At 40.9% G+C, this 19,434-nt stretch overlaps 1 protein-coding gene across 1 annotated transcript in view; it reads right to left on the bottom strand.

Annotated features, from left to right (window-relative positions):
- LOC113411399 (complement component C6-like) overlaps positions 1-19,434 on the bottom strand; it is a 58,940-nt gene that overhangs the window by 23,898 nt on the left and 15,608 nt on the right. Inside the window, exons 8-11 of the mRNA XM_026666446.2 lie at positions 17,463-17,703; positions 15,705-15,827; positions 13,373-13,539; positions 7,688-7,913 (exon numbers count right to left, since the gene is read on the bottom strand). Of these exons, the coding sequence (XP_026522231.2) occupies positions 7,688-7,913; positions 13,373-13,539; positions 15,705-15,827; positions 17,463-17,703 (757 nt within the window). The remainder of the gene's footprint in view (positions 1-7,687; positions 7,914-13,372; positions 13,540-15,704; positions 15,828-17,462; positions 17,704-19,434) is intronic.

Here is a 19,434-nt window from a genome sequence, read left to right as displayed (position 1 = left end):
ACATGAAATACTTGACATTTCCCGCATCGACCGAGAGCTCAAAAATAGAGACGGCTCTGTGGCCCCACGCTTGTGCAGGGTCATTTGCAAAATGAATCAAGCAAACGTAAATTCATTTATACTATAAACTCACTCGCCAAAACCAACACCAACCATAAGAACCTCCGTTGCCGCCCTGACCTAACCATACAGCAACGTGCCCGCTCCCGTGTACTCCGCATCGAACTCAAAAACCGTCTAGACAATGGAGAGAAGGACCTGTACATTGACTACCATGCTGACTGTATCAAAAGTAAGCCACGCAACCCAATACTCAGTTTTTACCCTCAACCACAACCCTACCTCAACCCATCCACCATCACCCAAGACTAGGCACGCACACCCCCAACTACCTCAATTCCAACTACTGCCGGCCTTAAATGCAAACTACTCAATGCAAGAAGCCTCGTGAATAAAATACCTGAATTTCTCTTCCTCCTAAATATGGCTAACTTCGACATTATATTTGTCTGTGAAACATGGCTCAATGCATCTCCCCGACTCCATTACCACAGTAAGAGACTATCATGTTTACCGATCAGATCGTGAAAATCGTCGAGGAGGTGGTGTTGCTATATTCTATAAAAAATCTTACATCTAAAAAATATCCAAGTTACCCAGGAGCTTGCCCTTCCTGAAACCATCATCTGTGAACTATCCTCAAATATCACAATTCGATTCTTACTATGTTACAGAGCACCTGATTATGACATCGAACATGTAAACAAGCTAAATACATTACTAACATGGGCTGCATCCTGCCCATACCCTTTTATCCTTCTTGGTGATTTCAATCTACCCTCATATTGACTGGACCCTAAATGATTGTACAACTGAAATCATACACACAACCTTCTACAATGCTATTACAAATCTGGGACTGGAACAACTAGTAATCAACAACACTAGACTAAACAACTGCCTCGATCTCATCTTCTGCAACAGTTTGAACCTAATTTACGAATACAAACTAAAGAACCCTTTTCCAGTAGTGACCACAATATGATTGACTTTTGTCTCAACATACATCCACACAAAAATCACCACAATGATGTAATCCCCTATTGTAACTTCAAAAAAGGCAACTATGATCTTATAGACAACGATCTCTCATCCCTTGATTGGCAATCTCTATTCACTGGATGCAATACCGTTGAAGACCATTACAACATATTTTTACTTGAAGTCAAAAGAGTCATCAAACTATATGTTCCAACAACAACTCCCAAAACAAAACAAAAAAGCAGATTACCCATATCAATAAGGAAACTTCATTCCAAAAAGAGATCACTCTGGCGGAAAAACAAATCTGGTCACGTTGCCAATTTCAAAAACCGATACAAAAATTTATGCCACCAGATAAAGACTGAATGCACCAATTATCACATTAAACAAGAGGAAAACCTTCTAAGCACCAATTCCACCGAGCTTTTTACAATTTTGTAAACAACAAACTAAAAGACTCAAGGTCCATCCCTCCCTTGATAGGACCTGATGGTAAAGACTGCAACGACGACACCATTAAAGCCAACATCTTTAACACATTCTTCGGCTCAGTATTTGTAAACAGCAATGGATCATGCCCAGTATTTCCTAGCCGTACCACAGATAACAACAATGATCTAATACATATAGATTTCACAGAAGACAATGTCGAAAAATCACTACGCAATCTAAAACCATCTCTATCTATTGGACCGGATGGAATATGTGCCTACTTCTTAAGAAAGCTATCCACTGCCATAGCCAAACCTCTAAGCATAATCTTTGAAAAATCTTTCAGGACCAGCTCCTTGCCTAACCTATGGTCACAAGCCACAGTCATCCCCATCTTCAAAAAGGAGACCCAAGCCTAGTTGAAAATTACAGGCCAATCTCCTTATGCTGCGTCACCTGTAAAGTCATGGAATCAATTATTAACCAATCCATCATGCTCCACTTAGAGACAAACAACCTACTCTCCAATAAACAATTTGGTTTCAGAAAAAAACTATCCTGTAATCTGCAACTCTTACACTGCAAAAACATATGGACGACACAACTCGACCAGGGCAAAGCAATAGACCTTAATCTACATAGACTTCTGTAAAGCCTTTGATTCAGTGGTACATGACAAACTACTCCTAAAAATAAAATCCTATGGTATCTCTGGACAACTGAATAACTGGATAGAAGCATTCCTGTCAAACAGACAACAAATGGTCAAAATCGGGAGCGTCCTATCAAATCCAGTACCTGTCAATAGTGGTGTCCCCCAGGGCAGTGTTCTAGGACCAACTCTCTTCATACTCTACATAAACGACCTCTGTGATCATATTAAGAGCAATTGCGTTCTCTTCGCTGATGATGTAAAGCTGTTCAATACCACAGACAATACTGCTACTCTACAAAAAGATCTTGACTATGTATCTGAATGGTCAAACAAATGGCAACTTCAAATCTCAACATGTTGCTCTTCTAGATATTGGCAAAAAAAAATCAGAAAATAAAATACAAGTCTGAATATCGTTCATTAAATGTTGAAATCAGCAGGAGATCTCAAACCAAATGGCATAACGGTGACTCGAAATGACCATAACGAAAAAAGTCCGTCTTCCACTCGTCTCCCTTACGCATCCGAACCAAATTGTAAGCTCCACGTAAGTCAAGTTTCGTGAAAATTGTACTTCACCGTAACCGCTCCAACAATTCGGAGAGGAGCGGTAAAGGATAGCTATTTCTCACAGTGATAGCATTTAGCGTCTATAGTCACAACAAAGACGAAGTTCTCCCGACCTTCTTCTTGACAAAGAGAAACGGGTGCTGAAAGAGGGGATGACGAAGGTCGAATAAATCCCCGAGCTAGATTTTTATTCAAAAATTCTCGAAGTGCAACTAGTTCAGGCTCAGACAAAGAATACAACCTCCCCTTTGGTAATGGAGCGTCCAGTATCAAATCCACGGGACAGTCGTAAACACGATGTGGTGGTAATTGATCTGCCTCCTGTTCACTGAAAACATCGAAATCCGACAGCTCTGAAGGAATCGAGGCAGCAGAAGCGACAATATGTTGGCCTGCGCAGACATGTCTCCAGGTGGTCCACACATTGCAGGCTTGGAAAAGAAACAGCGTTCTGCGCCCAAGCCACCAACGGATCGTGTAGACGCAGCCAGGATACTCCGAGCACCAAAGGAAGATGGAGGTTCGAAGTGATATAAAAACTTATCGCCTCCTCATGATCCCCAATACGCATACGCAGTGGTTGGGTGTGTGCGAATAGGTCCCGACTTGAGTTCGCGCCCATCTACGGTTTCCACCTGCATGGGGGATTCACAGGTACTAAAGGAACTTTGAAATGTTTTACAAAATCATAATCCATAAAGCTAGTCGTAGCCCCTGAATCCACCAGTGCCACGGCAGGGATTCCCTCCTTCCGAGATTGCAAGAATATGCGAGTGTCCAAAAGTAAATGTCGAGGAGGGCCAGAATTAACTTCAGCAATTTGAGATGAAAGTGAATATTGTGCCCGACCTAGGGTTTCCCTGAGGTCGGGCCTACCCGTTCCGACGGACCAGCAATGGGTTTTGATACAGGTCCACGAGTCCCCTTCCGAGTGCAGGAATTAGCAAAATGTCCCGAACCCCGCAATAAAGGCACAAACCTTCCTGAAATCTTCTCGATCGTTCCTGAACTGTTAAACGAGGCGGAGTGCGCCTATCTCCATCGGCTCCTCTGCTGGAATTCTGGATTGGAAAACCCTCATAGACGGGGTGCGTGAGCGAGGAAACACAGGTGGCTCTGCAATGGTCCGTTTACACCCACGATGTTGTAGGCGAGCTTCAATACGTAAGCATTGAGTAATCAATGTGTCCAAAGTTGAAGCTGCGCTCTGCATGAATTAGTTCATCCTGATAATGTCGGACAAACCCTCTTGGAATGCTGCCATGTGAGCTGGTTCATTCCAGGTGGAGTCCATACACAACAAGCGAAATTCTGCAACGTATTCTTGCAATGAGTGTTTACCTTGAATAATATCCCTCAATTTTCTGTCCACAATTTGAGATTTAATTGGATTCTCAAACATAACGTTCATCTGTTGAATAAACCCTGGAAATCGTCCAGTAATGGACTATCTTGTACTAATAAGGAGTAGCCCATTTGGCAGCCTGCCCGGTTAACAAACTAATAATAAAGCCAATTTTAACTCGATCGGTTGGAAAATCCTCCGGCCTCACAGAAAATACAATTGGCACTGACCCAAAAATGTTGAAAACATGTCCGTTTGCCCAGAAAATTTATCTGGCATAGCTATCGAATTTTCTCACAGGGGGTGCAGGGAACTCCAGCTGCAGCTGAAACAGTTTGAGAATTGGCAACGAACGATAATAATTGTGTTACCTGATTTTGAAGGGATACGTTGCTCTGAAGTAATTGATTTATTTGCATCTGTTGCTGCTCCACCAATTGTTGCATTTGAGTTGAATCCATCGTTGCAAAGATGGTCTGTTTGGTCGAACAAAATGTTATGTCCCACCTTCTAAAATAAACAGTTAAGGCTGAAAGCAGCAGTCCTTGTAAAGAAAGGCAGCAAACAGGAAAATGTTATGTCCCACCTTTTAAAGTAAACAGATAAGGCTGAAAGCAACAGTCCTTGTAACGAAAGGCAGCAAACAGGAATTTTCACAGATAGCTCCAATAAGTAAAAGTTCCAACGAACTAAATCCAAGACTCAACAAGATTCTTCAGATCAAAATCCTTCACAAAATAATTCCAATAAGTAGAAGTTCCAACGAATTAAATCCAAATCCCAACAAGATATTTCAGATCAAAATCCTCCAAACTGTGCTCTTCAGTTCTCCTTGCAAATAGACACTTTGTTCCGGACAAAGTGCAAAGTCATATCTCTCCTTTATAGAGTAACTAATTAGTCTAATTGCTGGTCTGCTCTCCTACTGTATCCTCGTTGGTTCCTCCTTGTCAGGAGGCGTCTTGTCCTGACATCTACCCAGCAATCATCCAAATTATCATCTTCTTCACCTGAAGATATCATTGGTTCCTCATTATCACCCGTTCCCGGCTGACCACCTAATTGAAGGGTGGAGGAGTTTGAAGGTTCAAGCCGATCTTGCAAATCAAATGCATTCATCTCCTCCTCATCGTTAGAACTTGCTGATTCATATAAGTCCTCCTCACTGGAGCTGTCATTCAAAAAACCTGTAGCAGATGCCGGAATCACAACAATTTTGGGGAAAAGAGGGAGCATTAATATTTCTGTGTGTGTCTGGAGCAGGAGCATCCACTGGAGTTGCATTCTCTGGAAAGATTAAAACAATCAAGGGGGCAGTCATAACTATGAGAGCAAAGCCTAAGCTGCCATTTTGATTCTTTTAGCAATGTTCTTACTACATTTCCCCCCATACTTCCTGATTTGGAAAACAAGACCCTTTATTTAAAAGGTTTTCTCATGAGATCTTTTTTTAATCTTTAGTTGATATGGGAAACCAGAGAAGTAATAGACTATGAAGGAAAGATTATATAGTGAAAATAGAATATTTTTACTGTATGGCTTTCGTAATCCTTTTGTTAATTAAGAAAAGAATAAACATCCTGCCCCATCATGAAAATTTTATCAATACATCTTTTTATGGGGATTAAACACATGATTGGACTGTATTTTTTAAAATACACAAATATATAAAGAATTGTTTCTCTTTTATTTGGAGGGTAAGGGGAATGACATGCCAACAGAGTCAAGTGAGACATTTTCTGAATTTTTGACACACCAAGCTCAAAGATTCATGATCAATAGCTTAATATGACAACTTGGGAAGTAGCAAGAAGATACCTTCTATACTTAGACTTCGTACTACCAAGATTTCCAAATTAAATAAACATATTTTTTTAAAAAACCTAAATTCTCTGAGATCATCCAAATGAGTGGTAAAGCTAAAATGATACAAAATATGTTTATCCCCTAAGGATTGGGCCTTCTTAAAAAAAACTTATTTAACATTATTAATTTATTCTTTATATTTATTTTCATTTTGATTCCCTCCAAAATGCTTGTGGAGCACCAGTCGTCCCTGGACACTGGTTGGGAACCCATCCTCTAGGTTTTTCTATCTTCTTTTCATGATACACAGCTGCCCACATCCGTGGGAAGGGAATCACAAAAAGGCTTGATAGTGTTCACAGTTGCACCATTGAAATCCTGTCCTTTTTCTAACTTGTTAGAAAATGAGCCACAGTGGCACAGTGGTCAGAGTGCAGTACTACAGGCTATTTCTGCTGACTGCCGGCTGACTGCAATTTGGCAGTTCAAATCTCACCAGGCTCAAGGTTGACTCAGCCTTCCATCTTTCTGAGGTTGGTAAAATGAAGACCCAGATTGTTGGGGTCAACATGCTAACTCTGCAAACAACTTAAGAGAGGGCTGCAAAGCACTGTGAAGCGGTATATAAGTTTAAGTGCTACTCCTAGTGCTATTGTTGACACTGTACATGTACAATGGGGTAAGGTTTCAGTGGCACTGCTGCAACCTCCAACTTTTCTTTTGAAACTTTCCCTGAAGATACTAATACAATACATTGGTGAGAAGAGGCAGAGGCAGAAGGAGATCCTTCTGTCCCAAAGTTGTTCTTTTGGCTCAGGAATTTATATATTTTTTCTTTGATGCTTTTCTGGCCATTTAATGATCAAAATGGAAAAGTAGATTATTACTTCCCCAGATCAAGGGGAAATCTGTAATACTTGTTTTTTATTTCTTTCATTCTCATTGCCAGCTATTCCTCCTCCTCATCTTTAGCTCCTTTCTTATAAATGATGGTTGCTCTCAAGCTTTATTTACCCACTGATTCTGATTTTCCCTGGCCTGTTCATTTCCAATCAGAAATAGGCGAATATTTCAGAGGTCTAAGCAACTGATGCCTTCCAGATGTTGTCAGATACAACTTCTGTCAATTTCAGCCTATATGTCCAATGGTATTGCCTACCCATGGAGTAAGAAATCCCCATATGGCACCATCCAACTAAGTGCTGCAATTAGATATTGCTCAATAATATGCTTTCTACTACATATAAGGTGCAGGCCAAGTTTCAACATGAGATGAACCCCTTCTCAGTCATATTAAATTATGGTCAAGGGATTGGTTTTTACCCATCTTGATATTACTATATTATATTACTCTATTACTATAGTTTCTGTAGATGAGGAGATTCCATTTTAAGGCATTTCTGCTAACACACATTTAAAAGAGGAAAGAAGGAAGGGAGGGAAGGGAAGGGAAGGAAGGAAATATGATAAATAGTTGAAGAAAGGAGGATTTAATTACTTAATGCAAAGGACGGAAATGCATACACTGAAACAGCTAATGCTTTGTCAAACTGTTCATTCCCTGTTGAAGAAAAGGGGGTCTTGTTCTCTTTAGCATGCTTGAAAGAAAATAGTTCCAGTCTATTTATTCCTAATTATCTCCACTCGGTTTCATCCTTGCTAACTTTACCTGGGGCTAATATATGAGCAGGAAGAATTATAAGGAAAGGGAGAGGGAGAACAGATTTGCAAAAAAGTTGAAACAGCCTGGAGACACATTTCATTCTGAAATCTAGATGATTAGGAAAGCTCTATGTAATGAAATACTTGCATTCTTACTCTATTAATTCACGTACCTGAATGATAATCTGGTGCCCGTATTTCACAATTATCACCATAAGTCCCAGCCTGGCACACACACAAGCACTCTGTTCCAGACAGCACTACCTTGCCATTGTTGGGGCATGGAGCACATTGGCATGGGTCAAACTGCACTGCATACTCAGAAAGAGCTCTTCTGAGATTGCTACGCTTAGTTGCTGCACAGGGAATGTTCTTCACCAGCTCCAGAATGGAAGTCAGCTAATAAACAGAAGAGGTGGACATCAACAGAGCCATGAATATTCCACTCTACCACAATTTTACTCTGCAAGCATCTGTTAACAGGCAAAATCTGAACAATTTAAAGGGATTTGTAAGAAGGGAAGGGACTCTTGCACGATGATATCATACTCCAATTCTGCAACATATACTTGGGTTAGACCTCATCGTGGAAATACCTAAATGAGGCCATGACATCATCACCCAAGAGTCGTTTCTGCAGATTTCTGCTATAGAAATCACTACACTTCTTCCTTATTTTTACAAGAACTTGGTTCTAATGATTGTGAAAAGTCAGTGCTGTTGATTTGCCTTGTGGTTCAAAACAATGGTCCACCATTGTTTTTTCTCACCAACAATTTTTGAAGCTGGTGCCCTTCAGATATTTTATAGATTGCTTAGCAATTGTTCGATGTTACAATAGACTCCTCTGAAGGAACTTACAACCTAGTTTTAAAGTTCCACTTATTAGATATTCAAATTTTAAAAATGTCAGAAATAACTTTCTAGTTCAATATCTAATACTAACATTTCCTACCCAAATATTGAATGTCCAGCTTTCTGTTTCATTGAGATTATATCATATCATAGAAGTTAGCAAGCTTAAATTCTGGGCATTCTTCACCTTGGAATAATCTGATTATAACCGAATCTTCAAAACGGACTTCTAGCCTGGTTTTGACGTTCTGATATCACCCTCCACCAATGGTCATGTGACTATATTTTGAGCCCTTAGCAACAAGCCTGCCATTTGCAATGCTCTGTGGTCACATGACCACAATTTAAAATCAGTTTTGTCAAAAACCAGTATTTACTTTGGATTTCCAGGAAAAAAACAGCCCATAGCAAACAATGGCTTTCCTTAACAACTGTACTATTCACTTAACAACCATGGTGTTTGCTTAATAACCACATTATTGACTGCCCACAAAGAAGGGGTCATAAAATCGGGATGATCACATGGTTATCAATTTTACAATCATCACGACTTACAACTAAAAATGCCAATCTCAGTTATTTATTTATTTAGTTTATATTGCCGCCTATTTGCCCATGGCAATAAATTTGTAAAGTACAATAGAACAAAATTTGGGAAAACAAAACAAAAGCAACTCCCACCCCCCACCCCGGCAACAGCAGATCACACTAGCCATTTGATGGGCTCTGTCCCACTCTGTGTTCCCCAGGCCCATTGGCAAAATCAAGTCTTCAGTGCCTTTCGGAAGAGTGCTAGAGTGGGGGCCATTCTAATGTCTGGAGGAATGATATTCTAGAGAGAGGGAGCCACCATGGAGAAGGCCCTCCTTCTGGGTCCCACCAGGTGTATCTCCCTCAGGGGTGGGACCCACAACATTCCCTGCCTCTTCACTCTAATGGGTCAGGTAGATGTTATAGTTGTAACTCGAGAACTACCTTGGATAGCAGAACAAATAATTATTGATAATAGAAACTGTGTTCGGAAACTTTTTTAAAGCATCAGGTTGAAGAAGACTGCCCTATGGTCTTAACTGCTTGAATGCTTCATTCATCCAGCCAATGAATATTATTATGGTATTTGGTCAGGGAGCCGTAACAAAACAAAATTGTATTTTCTATGTGCTTTATTACAAAGTTCAATGTTAGCAAATCTCAGAGATTCTTTAATCTAATTTCTGCATTTCTTCCCTTTCATTTTAATCAATCCTATGCTGTTGTTGCCCTTTCCTTACTCTGGATTTGCAATTCTAGCCATAAGAGATTGTTTAACTTCCTTTATACTTAATATCAAAATGAGTCTCAGAGTCTGATGCTTTCTAGACCAGTATTTCTCAACCAAGGCAACTTGAAGATGTGTGTGGACTTCAACTCCTAGAATTGCCCAGTCTTCTTCTAGCCTGGACTTTGAAACATAATCCAGTTGATGGTGAAGACAGATAACTGGCATTCCTTTTGCCAAGGCCAAATATTTTGTTGACCATTTGGTAAAAGGAAACAACCATATTTGACTATAATTGACATATGCCACAGCTGAGTATGATGGGTGGACATTCTGAGAGTTTCAGTTCAACATGTCTATAACAAGTGTCAGATTGTTGCCAGCTGGGATAAGCCACAAATCAGCTTTGCACAATTGGCCTTTGTGCATGAAATAGAAGTGCCAGTGTCTGAAAACAAGTCTGCTACTACTTGAAATGAAAGAAAAATTAGAGATGAACTATTTGTTTAAGCCACAAATTCCATTTTTATTTTTTATTTTAAAAAACCCTACCATCCTACAGATAATCAGAAATGCATAAGATGTAGTACTTGGCATACCCTCCAATAGTATTATGTCCAGCAGGCACATAGATTACAAGATACATTACTTCCAAACATATTATGGCTCTATTAGATATTCAAATTAAAAGATTTGTCAGAAATAACTTCCTGGTTCAATGTCTAATGCTAACATTTCCTACCAATAGATTTGCATGTCCTGCTTTCTGAGGTTATATCGTATCACAGAATTTGGCAAGCTGTTTAAGTTCTGGGCATTCCCCACCTTGCAATCACCTGCAATGTTGGCTAATTATTTAACCTCATGAGATCAGGGTTGCCTTGATTTCTAAAGCATGGTATTGGTGTCTTTTTTTAAATGGTGAATGAACTTAATGGGGAGGGGAACAATAAATTCCCTAGCTGTTGATCCACATCATATCAGAAAAACACATAGCAATCAAAGATTGTAATACAATGGATGTGTTTCTCTTTGTTTCCCCAACAGCAATTGCAGTCAAAGTAATTTAATTCTATATATACTGACAATGGGAAAGGCTAAAAGCTTTAAATGTCTCATCGGTTCTGTTTTGTAAAATTGTATGGAAAATTAATGCCTGAAATTCCTTGTTCTCCTATTTACTTTCTATCAATTTCCTCTTTTCTATTATGTCTATTAAAGAGCAGGCCAGGGAACTGAATTCCCCTCCCCCCCAGACTTTTTAAAGTAACTGGAAATCTATAGCCATTTCCCCCCCTGAAGATAAAAAGTAACTTTTTATCTTCAGAGGTAGTAGCAAACCACTATGATCAAACCACTATGACAAAAGTGTCAAGGAATATGAGGAAAAACCACAGCTGCTGGAAATGCAGAAATGTGTAGGAGAAAAAATGTGAGGTCTCCAAAACACCCCAATTAATGTTGAACGTGTTCAAGAACTATATAATGCTCCTTGGCTGTTTTGGTAGGGGGGAAAAATGATTGGACGGGGAAATGTAATGGGAAATCTTCAACAGCAAAACTTACCAGGCTATTCATTGCAGGTAGTCCTGAATTACAATTGGTCTCTTAGCACCCATTTGAAATTACAATCAACCCGAAAAATGGGAGTTATGATCCAGTTCTGAGGTTCCAACAGTCGTGCCTTTCCACAATCACATGACTGAACTTTGGGCACTCGGAAACACTGTAGAATTTAGGGCCATTTGCAATGTCATAGAGTGACATGACTGTGTTTTATAACAAATTTGCCAAAAATCAGTACTTCCAGTTTTTGGCAAAATTGTGCCCATTGTGAACCATTGGTTAGTTTAATAACAGTGGTGTTCATTTAATGACTGCTGCAAAAAAGGAGGTTTATTTTCAGACACTGGCAATCCTGCATAAAGGCTAATGATACAAAGCTCTTTTGTAGCTGATCCTTTTATTACTATCAAGACATATAGTCATAATGGGCAGACTCCATTCTGGTCATATGTCAATAGTAATAATAATTGCACTTAGAATTACCGTGTTTCTCCAACAATATGGCCTCCACCAATAGGAAGGCCCAGCATGTTTTAACGGCATAAAATCAAATTAAGCCCCACCCCCCAAATTAAGGCCTATATTAAACATGAGAAATGGGGGGGGGATGGCGGGGGGCTTGCCGTTAGGAAGTAGTTTTGTTGCATACGCGGATATGGTGCTGCCTGCGTTGACTTTGGCGTTGGTAGGGCACTTCGTATCAGGAGACCTTCCTCCACTGTTGCTTTCCCTTCTCCCTTGCTGCCGCAGCATTTAGAGCAACGCCGCGGCGTTTGGCGCAGCCTCATGCAGCCAACCAGGGCTCCTCCCTGCAACCGGAGCCCAGCGGAGACACTCAGCTTCAGGCGCTCCTGTCGCCGCCTTCAAAGGCAAAGCCAATTCTTTTAAAAGCCGTTTTTTGGGGGGTCAAACAAAAATAAGGCCCGGCCTTATTTTGTGAGAAACATGGTATATACCGCTTTACAGGGCTTTACAGCCCTCTCTAAGCAGTTTACAGAGTCAGCATATTGCCCCCAATAATCTGGATCCTCATTTTACCACCTCGGAAGGATGGAAAGCTGAGTTAACTTTGAGCCTAGTGAGTTTCAATCTGCCATATTGCAGGCAGCTGGCAGTCAGCAGAAGTAGCCTGCAGTACTGCACTCTAACCACTGAGCCACCACGCCTCATACAAGGACTACCTATACTCAGGGGTGGGATTCTACTGGTTCAGACTGGTTCTATAGAACCAGTTGTTATGATTCTGCACAGTTTGGAGAACCGCCAAATCATTCCCCAGGCTGGCCCCACCCCTCTCCACCTGCCCTCCCCTCCCACCCAATCAGTCCTTATCACATATGTGCAACATTGCACATGTGCCCAACATCACTGACTGCGTTCTCCCCTGCCCAGTCACTCCTTAAGGTATTTCTTTTTTTCCCCTTTCCGATGATCAGCTGTTCCGGAGATCAGCTGTTCTGGGATCCCCCTTGCTGTCTTACCACTTCGCCCAGGAGGCTTCCCTAAGGCCCGGGAGGCAACACCCCTGCCCCTCCCCCGCACTCCTTCTTGGGCCCCAGGGAAGCCTTCTGAGAGCAAAAATGCCCCCCAGGAGGCTTCCCTGAGGCCCATGTGGCAAAAAAAACCAGGGGCGGTTGCTGGAAAAAAGCCACGCCCACCCATCATGTGGCCAGGCCCACATAGCCACACCTACAGAACCAGTTGTTAAAAAATTTGAATCCCACCCATGCCTATATTTTTATGGCAATCTGATTCGTAATATCTCACTTTGTATTCCTGATATTCACAGGCGGATGACAAATGCTTTTCATGTTGCCATTTTTCTTAGAAGATTCAAAGCTTCCATTCAGAAACAAATGGAAGGCCACCCTGAGAGACAGCAGTGGTTATAATGCAGTACTGCAGGCTAACTCACTGCTCACTCCAGGAGTTCGATTCTGACCGGATCAAAGTTGACTTCCATCCTTCCAAGATCAGTCAAATGAGGACCCAGGTTGTTGGGGTCAATATGCTGACTCTGTAAACTGCTCAGAGAGGGCTGTAAAGCCCTGCGAAGCAGTATATAATTCTACATGCTATTGCTATCTAGTTTGGGTAATGAAACATCTGCAAGAAAACAAACCAAGCAAGGACCCCCTCATTTCAACCCTGAGCTACAAATATTCTCCTTTATTGCTACCTCAAAGTCAATCACACTTGGATTGTCCTTCACCGATTCCAGCCAATTGGTAAAAATAGTGTGCTCAGGAAAAGCTCCTTGTCTTTCCCAGGCAAGAGCTGCAGCAAACTGGGATCTTCCACCTTTGATGAAGGATATGGACTTCTCTGAGGATTGCAGAAATGAACCTGGAAGAGAAATTTAACAAGGCATGTGATTGGAGCAGCAACATAAGCAGGTAGCTTCATAGCAACCATCAGAAGTAGAAACAGAAAATACTTTGTCAAAGACACTCTTGGAAATCAGGAAGAGTTAAAGTAAAGCATCTTCACCTAACAATGTCCTTTTTTGTGCACTTTTTGACTGGATTTATCCATTGGTGCACCAAAAAAGGCAGGATGTATTATGCTATCAAGCTTCTTCGACAGCCATACCGACTTTGTAAAACAACAGCTTTGGCATCACTAAGAACTGTTAACAAAGCTATATGCATTCAACACAGTCGTTTGCAGAGTTTAACACATGGCCCGCAAATAAACATCTTTCCCTCCCTTTTCACCACAAGTTTCTAGCCCTCAAGCATTTTGAAAGCATCTGGTAGATTTTCTGAAAACAGAAACAGAGTATTAGAAGCTGAGGAACCAATTTCTATTTTTAGGAAATCTCATATTTTGGACTCTTATAGGAATTCATTAAAATGTACATAATGTTTGCAGATCCTGGAATAGAGCCTTTTCATTTTACATTACTTGCATTTTGCTTCTGTGCTTCCTTTGTTAGATATTTCAGAAACAAATATAGATTTAAAAAAAAGTCAAGATGTGCAATGCACATATAAAACAAGCATATCCTGGATCACCACTGTAGCCACTATCAACATTTTTTTTAAACTCTAACTTTTGAACATCCCTTCCAGTTAGTTGCCCTTTTTGACAAACAAAATATGCATGTTTCTTTTGACTATCTATAGATTTGACTGGCTTATAGGAAGCAAGTCCTCTGTGCTCTGCAAGTAGTCTTTGAATTATAATCATTAGTTTAGTAATTAGTTTAGTAAAAGTTACACCATTACTGAAAAATTATGACTGGTCCTTGCACTTATGACTTTTGCAGCATCTCCATGGTCATGTGATCAAGATTCAGGTGCTTTTTTTAAAAAAAATTGCTGTATAGTGCAGTGTTGGTGTGGTGTCAGGGGTTTCTGGTTCAATGTGTGAAGGGTGAAGGATATGTGTTTGTGTTTATTTTCATGGTCATGATGTGCACTGAAGATGGTGTTTGATTTCGTCGTATGAGGTGCAATGACAATAAAGTAAACTAAACTAAACTTGGCAATTGGCACATATTTACAATGGTTGCAGCATCCCGAGATCACCTGATTGTCATTTGTGACTTTCCCAGTTGGCATCCAACAAGCAAAGTTAATGTGGGGAGCTGGATTTACTTAATGGCTTTGTGATTCAGTTAACAAATGCAGTGATTCACTTAACAATCATAGCAAATAGGGAATAAAATCAGGTATGACTTTAAAAACCACCTAGCAATGGAAATTCTGGTCTCAGTTGTGATTGTAAGTCAAAGATTATCTGTATTTAGGAGCCATGGTGGTGCAGTAGTTAGAATACAGCAGGGGTGTCAAACTCAAGGCCCATGGGCCAGATCCAGCCCATAGGGTGCCTAGATCTGGTCCATGGGGCCACCCTGGAAACAATAAAGGACCAGCCTGAGGCGCTTCTGCCAGCAAAAACGGAGGTTGTGTGGCCCTCCCAAGCTCCGTTTTCACTGGCAGAGGGTTGCAGGAGGCTGTTGCAGCTGGAAATGGAGCTTGGAATCCTGTTTTTGCTGGCAGAGTGCTCAGGTCACCACAGGCATGAGTGGCATGATTAACATGAGTGATGTCAAGCTGGCCACGCCCCATGGCCATGCCCCCCCCAAGGTCAAACACAACCCTGATGCGCTACTCAATGAAAAAGAGTTTGACACCCCTGAAATACAGTATTGTAGTCTTATTCAGCTCACTGCCAGGAGTTTAATCCTTACCACCTCAAGGTTGACTCAGCCTTCCATCCTTCCAAGGTCAGTAAAATAAAGACTCAAATTGTTCGGGGCAATAGGCTGACTCTGTAAACAGCTTAGAGAGGGCTGTAAAGCACTGTGAAGTGATATATGAATGCTATTGTTCGTGCTAGTTTTAGATCTTTCCCCCTGAAGGATAACAGGAAATTAAAGGAGACACACGAATGTTTGAGTAAATCCTAGTGGTGTTAACATTCTTATAATTTGTCATTGGAAGCTGTTGGACTGAAATTGTAACCCTATGTTCCCAAAGGGTCATGTTTTCCTTGATAATCACCTTCATGGCGAGCAACCATTCTGTTGCTTGTGCAGCTTGTTCTCACTTTCCTCTTTTTAATACCAAAGATACGCCTGGTTGTTTCTGTTCGGATGCACTCTTGTGATGCTGCCTGTGTTAAACCTTAAGAAATGAAAATTATTTCCGGAATATTTTAGCATATAAAAAAAATGAATATTCCTGCTTTCTTCCTCCTCTCCCCACCCCCCTTCATCTAAATTATATGCATTTGACATATAAGGAAGCGAGACTGAAAAATTAAAATGGCCGTTCAATTTAGAATAGGAAGAGCTGTAGACCCAAAGGACATATTCTTCTTAATTATATCTGCACATGCAGCTTTTTGTTAATTTGAGGCTGTTTTACTTTTCTGGCTTGGTTGGATATTATTGTTCCAGTTTCCCATTTCTTGTATAAGTCTTCTAAGCAACTTTTAATAGAATTATTATTTTGGGTTTAATTGGTTACTTGTAAATTGCTGTAAAAGATGCAGCACATTCATTTTAATGAATTTTACTCTTACACAGTGTATATTTTTAATGATGAAAAAGTAGAATGCGTTGTTTTATTCTTAAATGTGGTATATCAATAAGAAGCAACTTGTACCATTAGCAGTTCATCTGGATGCAGTGATTATTTTAATATATACTAAGAGACAATAAAATAACCAAGCAATGGAGACATTTCTTTCTGTTTATTTCTGCTCGTCAGTTGGGTTTGGGGTCCTCACGGTCTCTAAGACTGGACCATTTCTCTATCCCAGTAGGATCACTCTGTGAGCAGGGGTGGGCTTCAAAAATTTTAGCAAAGGGTTCTCTGCCCGGTTGCTGGGTGGGCATGGCTATGGTGGGCGTGGCCTAGTCAGCCTCCTGCACCATGGCCGGCGGGGGGGGGGTTTTGCCCTCCCTGAGCTCTGGAGGCTTTCCTTGAGCTTCCAGGAGGGCGAAAATGGCCTCCTCAGGCTCCGGAGGCTCTCTGGAAGCTGGAAACAAGCCCATTTCCGGCCTTCCCGAAATTCCAGGAGGCCCATTTTTCGCCCTCCTCGAACCTCCACATGCACCCTGCACTTACCTGCATCCAAAACTCCTGTGAGAGGTGGGGCAGGGGTGGGGCGGGGCCAGCCAGGAGTGGGATTTGGGGGTTCTCTGAACTGCACAGAATCTTAGCTAGGCGCTCTCCTGAACCTCTGCGAACCCCCAGCAGCCCACCCGTCTGTGAGGCAGTCATGTAAATCTGCCTTTTCAAATGGTCTTTCTCACAGAGAAAGCTTCCAACAACACAGATGTTATCAATAAAGGAGAATTTTGTAGCTCAGGGTTGAAATGAGGGGTCCTTGGTGCTTTCTGAACTTGGTTGTTTTCTTGCAGATGTTTTATTACCCAACTAGCACTGAGGATATATCCTGGTTCGGGTAACAAGCAAACTCAGAGACCACCAAGGACCCCTCACAGATATTATCATTTTACATGCCTTCCATTTTTCCTCCCTTCTCCCAGACTGGAAGTGTTTTTCAGACTTTTGGTGGAAATGCATCTTTGACTCCCTTCTCTTTTAATCCTCTCAGAATAACAGAGTTGGAAGGGACCTTAGAGGTCTTCTAGTACAACCTCCTGCTTATTTTTTTTTTTTTAAAAAGACCCATGGAAAGAAAAGGACGAATTACAGCTGCATAGTGAAATGATAAGGCAACTTTTCTATTCCCAATATAGTTACTGGCCCAGTAATGGGCCCCATCTCCTTGTGCTGTGGTCCATATACCTGAATTTCTCAGCTCCTCAGCGCTGTACTGATAAAGGAGGTCATATTTGCCTCCCAGTGACCCAGAGGAGTAGTAATGTGTGCCAAAATCGTCAAATATCCGGCTGTAAAGGGGATAGTTATACTCCAGGGGCAAGCTATTAAGCGCCTCTAAGAACACCTTAGATGGCTGCAGGTCTGATTCCTTCATGGTGAAGTTGGATACCGCTATGACTTTATGGATCCTAATAAATTTGGACTCCTAAAAATGAAGAAGAGAAAACATGGATGTGACTCTGATTAAAATGTTTTTTCCTAGATCCATAATATGCAATGATTGGTAATGATTATGGTTTTATCGAACCAAAATTAGAACCTCTTTATCACCTGTTACAGCCAACCAAATGAACAGCTCCATCCATATTTTTAAAAATGAGTTTATTAATGAGAAACTTTAAGTCAGCAATTTGTATCTAGGTAGCACATAGTCCTCCTGGATCCATTTTTGTGGCCCTCTAAACACATGCACACATGCACACAAACATATGCACACTCTATGTCTGAAGAAATACAATATATTTCTTTTATTTGACCAATTAAGTTTTAAAACAGATACATTAGGATGTCACTGTGGGCTATCATGTTTTAAGCTATCCTGAAACTCCCCAATAAATAAAACAAAACAAAAATATGTGTACATATTAGCTGTGCTTCTGCCTGTGACATCATTGCTATACGACTTGAAGCCTTTCCGTATGAAATAAAATAAATAAATAAAATGGCACTCCAAGCTAGAGAAAAATTACCTTTTAAATTCTCTGCTTCATTTAATGATAGAGTTTAATATTTTTTAATCCTAAAGTTTTAAATAATATTGGTACATGGACATTCAGTCCTCCCGTATAACTCGTGTAGGGTTTTATTAACACTTAATTCAATTTACAATTCTTGGCCACACTTCTCCATGAAATATGGATGCTATTATTGTTGTTAATAATCTCTGCAGTAATAAAAGCAGTTCTTATAACTGAAAACGGTATTAAAAATCATGCTCCTATTTGCCTTCCTTGGAAAAAGGGATATAGACTTTGAACAGAAGAAATGCCATTAAGCAGATTTGTTCAAAATAAACATTCTGGAAAGTAATATGCATATGCTTTTAGTTTTAGCTACTGAGGATTCATATTGTATTCTGCACATACATAAATACTAAGACAAAGGCAGAAATGCTGAAGCATGTGTAGCATCGATAGACTTTATTGGAAGGAAGGTGAAAATGATAACCAAAAGATTCTATCAAGTCCCTTGCTTTCAAATGAGGCATCTGAATACAGGTAGTCCTCAACTTACATGCACAATTAAGCAAGACATTTATTAAGTAGATTTTGCCCCATTTTACGATCTTTCTTACCATAGTTGTTAAGTGAAGCCCCCTGAGATAATAATACAGGTAGACCAGTGGTGGGATTCAAATATTGTTGCCACCGGTTCGGTGGGCGTGGCTTGGTGGGTGCACTTTGCGTGCGTGCGTACACACACTTTGCGTGTACGTGTGTGCCAAACATGCACTTTGCTCAGGGGCATTTGCACAGGCGCAGAGGCATTCTAACTTGCCTCCTGCAAGCCTGCACTCTCCTGGTCGCTTCAGCAGCTGCCACGCAGCACTATTCTGTGCCGTGCAAAGCAGCTGCGCTTCAAATTCAGCAGATAAAAGTGAGTATGGGAGCCCTGGTGGGAGGGCGGGCTCGACAGCAGAGCAGTGGAGAGAACCAGTTTGGTCTCCGCTGCTCATTGCTCCTACCAGCTCGCCAGAACCTGGCAGAACCAGTCGAATACCACCACTGAGGTAGACCTCAACTTACAACTACAATTGAGACCAAATATTTCTGTTGTTAAGCAAGACAGTTGTTATGTGAGTTTTCCTCCATTTTATGACCTTTCTAGCCACCCTTGTTAAGTGAATCACTGCAGTTGTTAAGTTAGTGACACGGTT

This window comes from Notechis scutatus, chromosome 2 (assembly GCF_049901735.1).
Source record: "Notechis scutatus isolate UNSWTSFEM ecotype Mainland chromosome 2, rNotScu1.2, whole genome shotgun sequence".
In the NCBI taxonomy this organism is placed as follows: domain Eukaryota; kingdom Metazoa; phylum Chordata; class Lepidosauria; order Squamata; family Elapidae; genus Notechis; species Notechis scutatus.
This window is presented reverse-complemented; position numbering and strand designations above follow the sequence as displayed.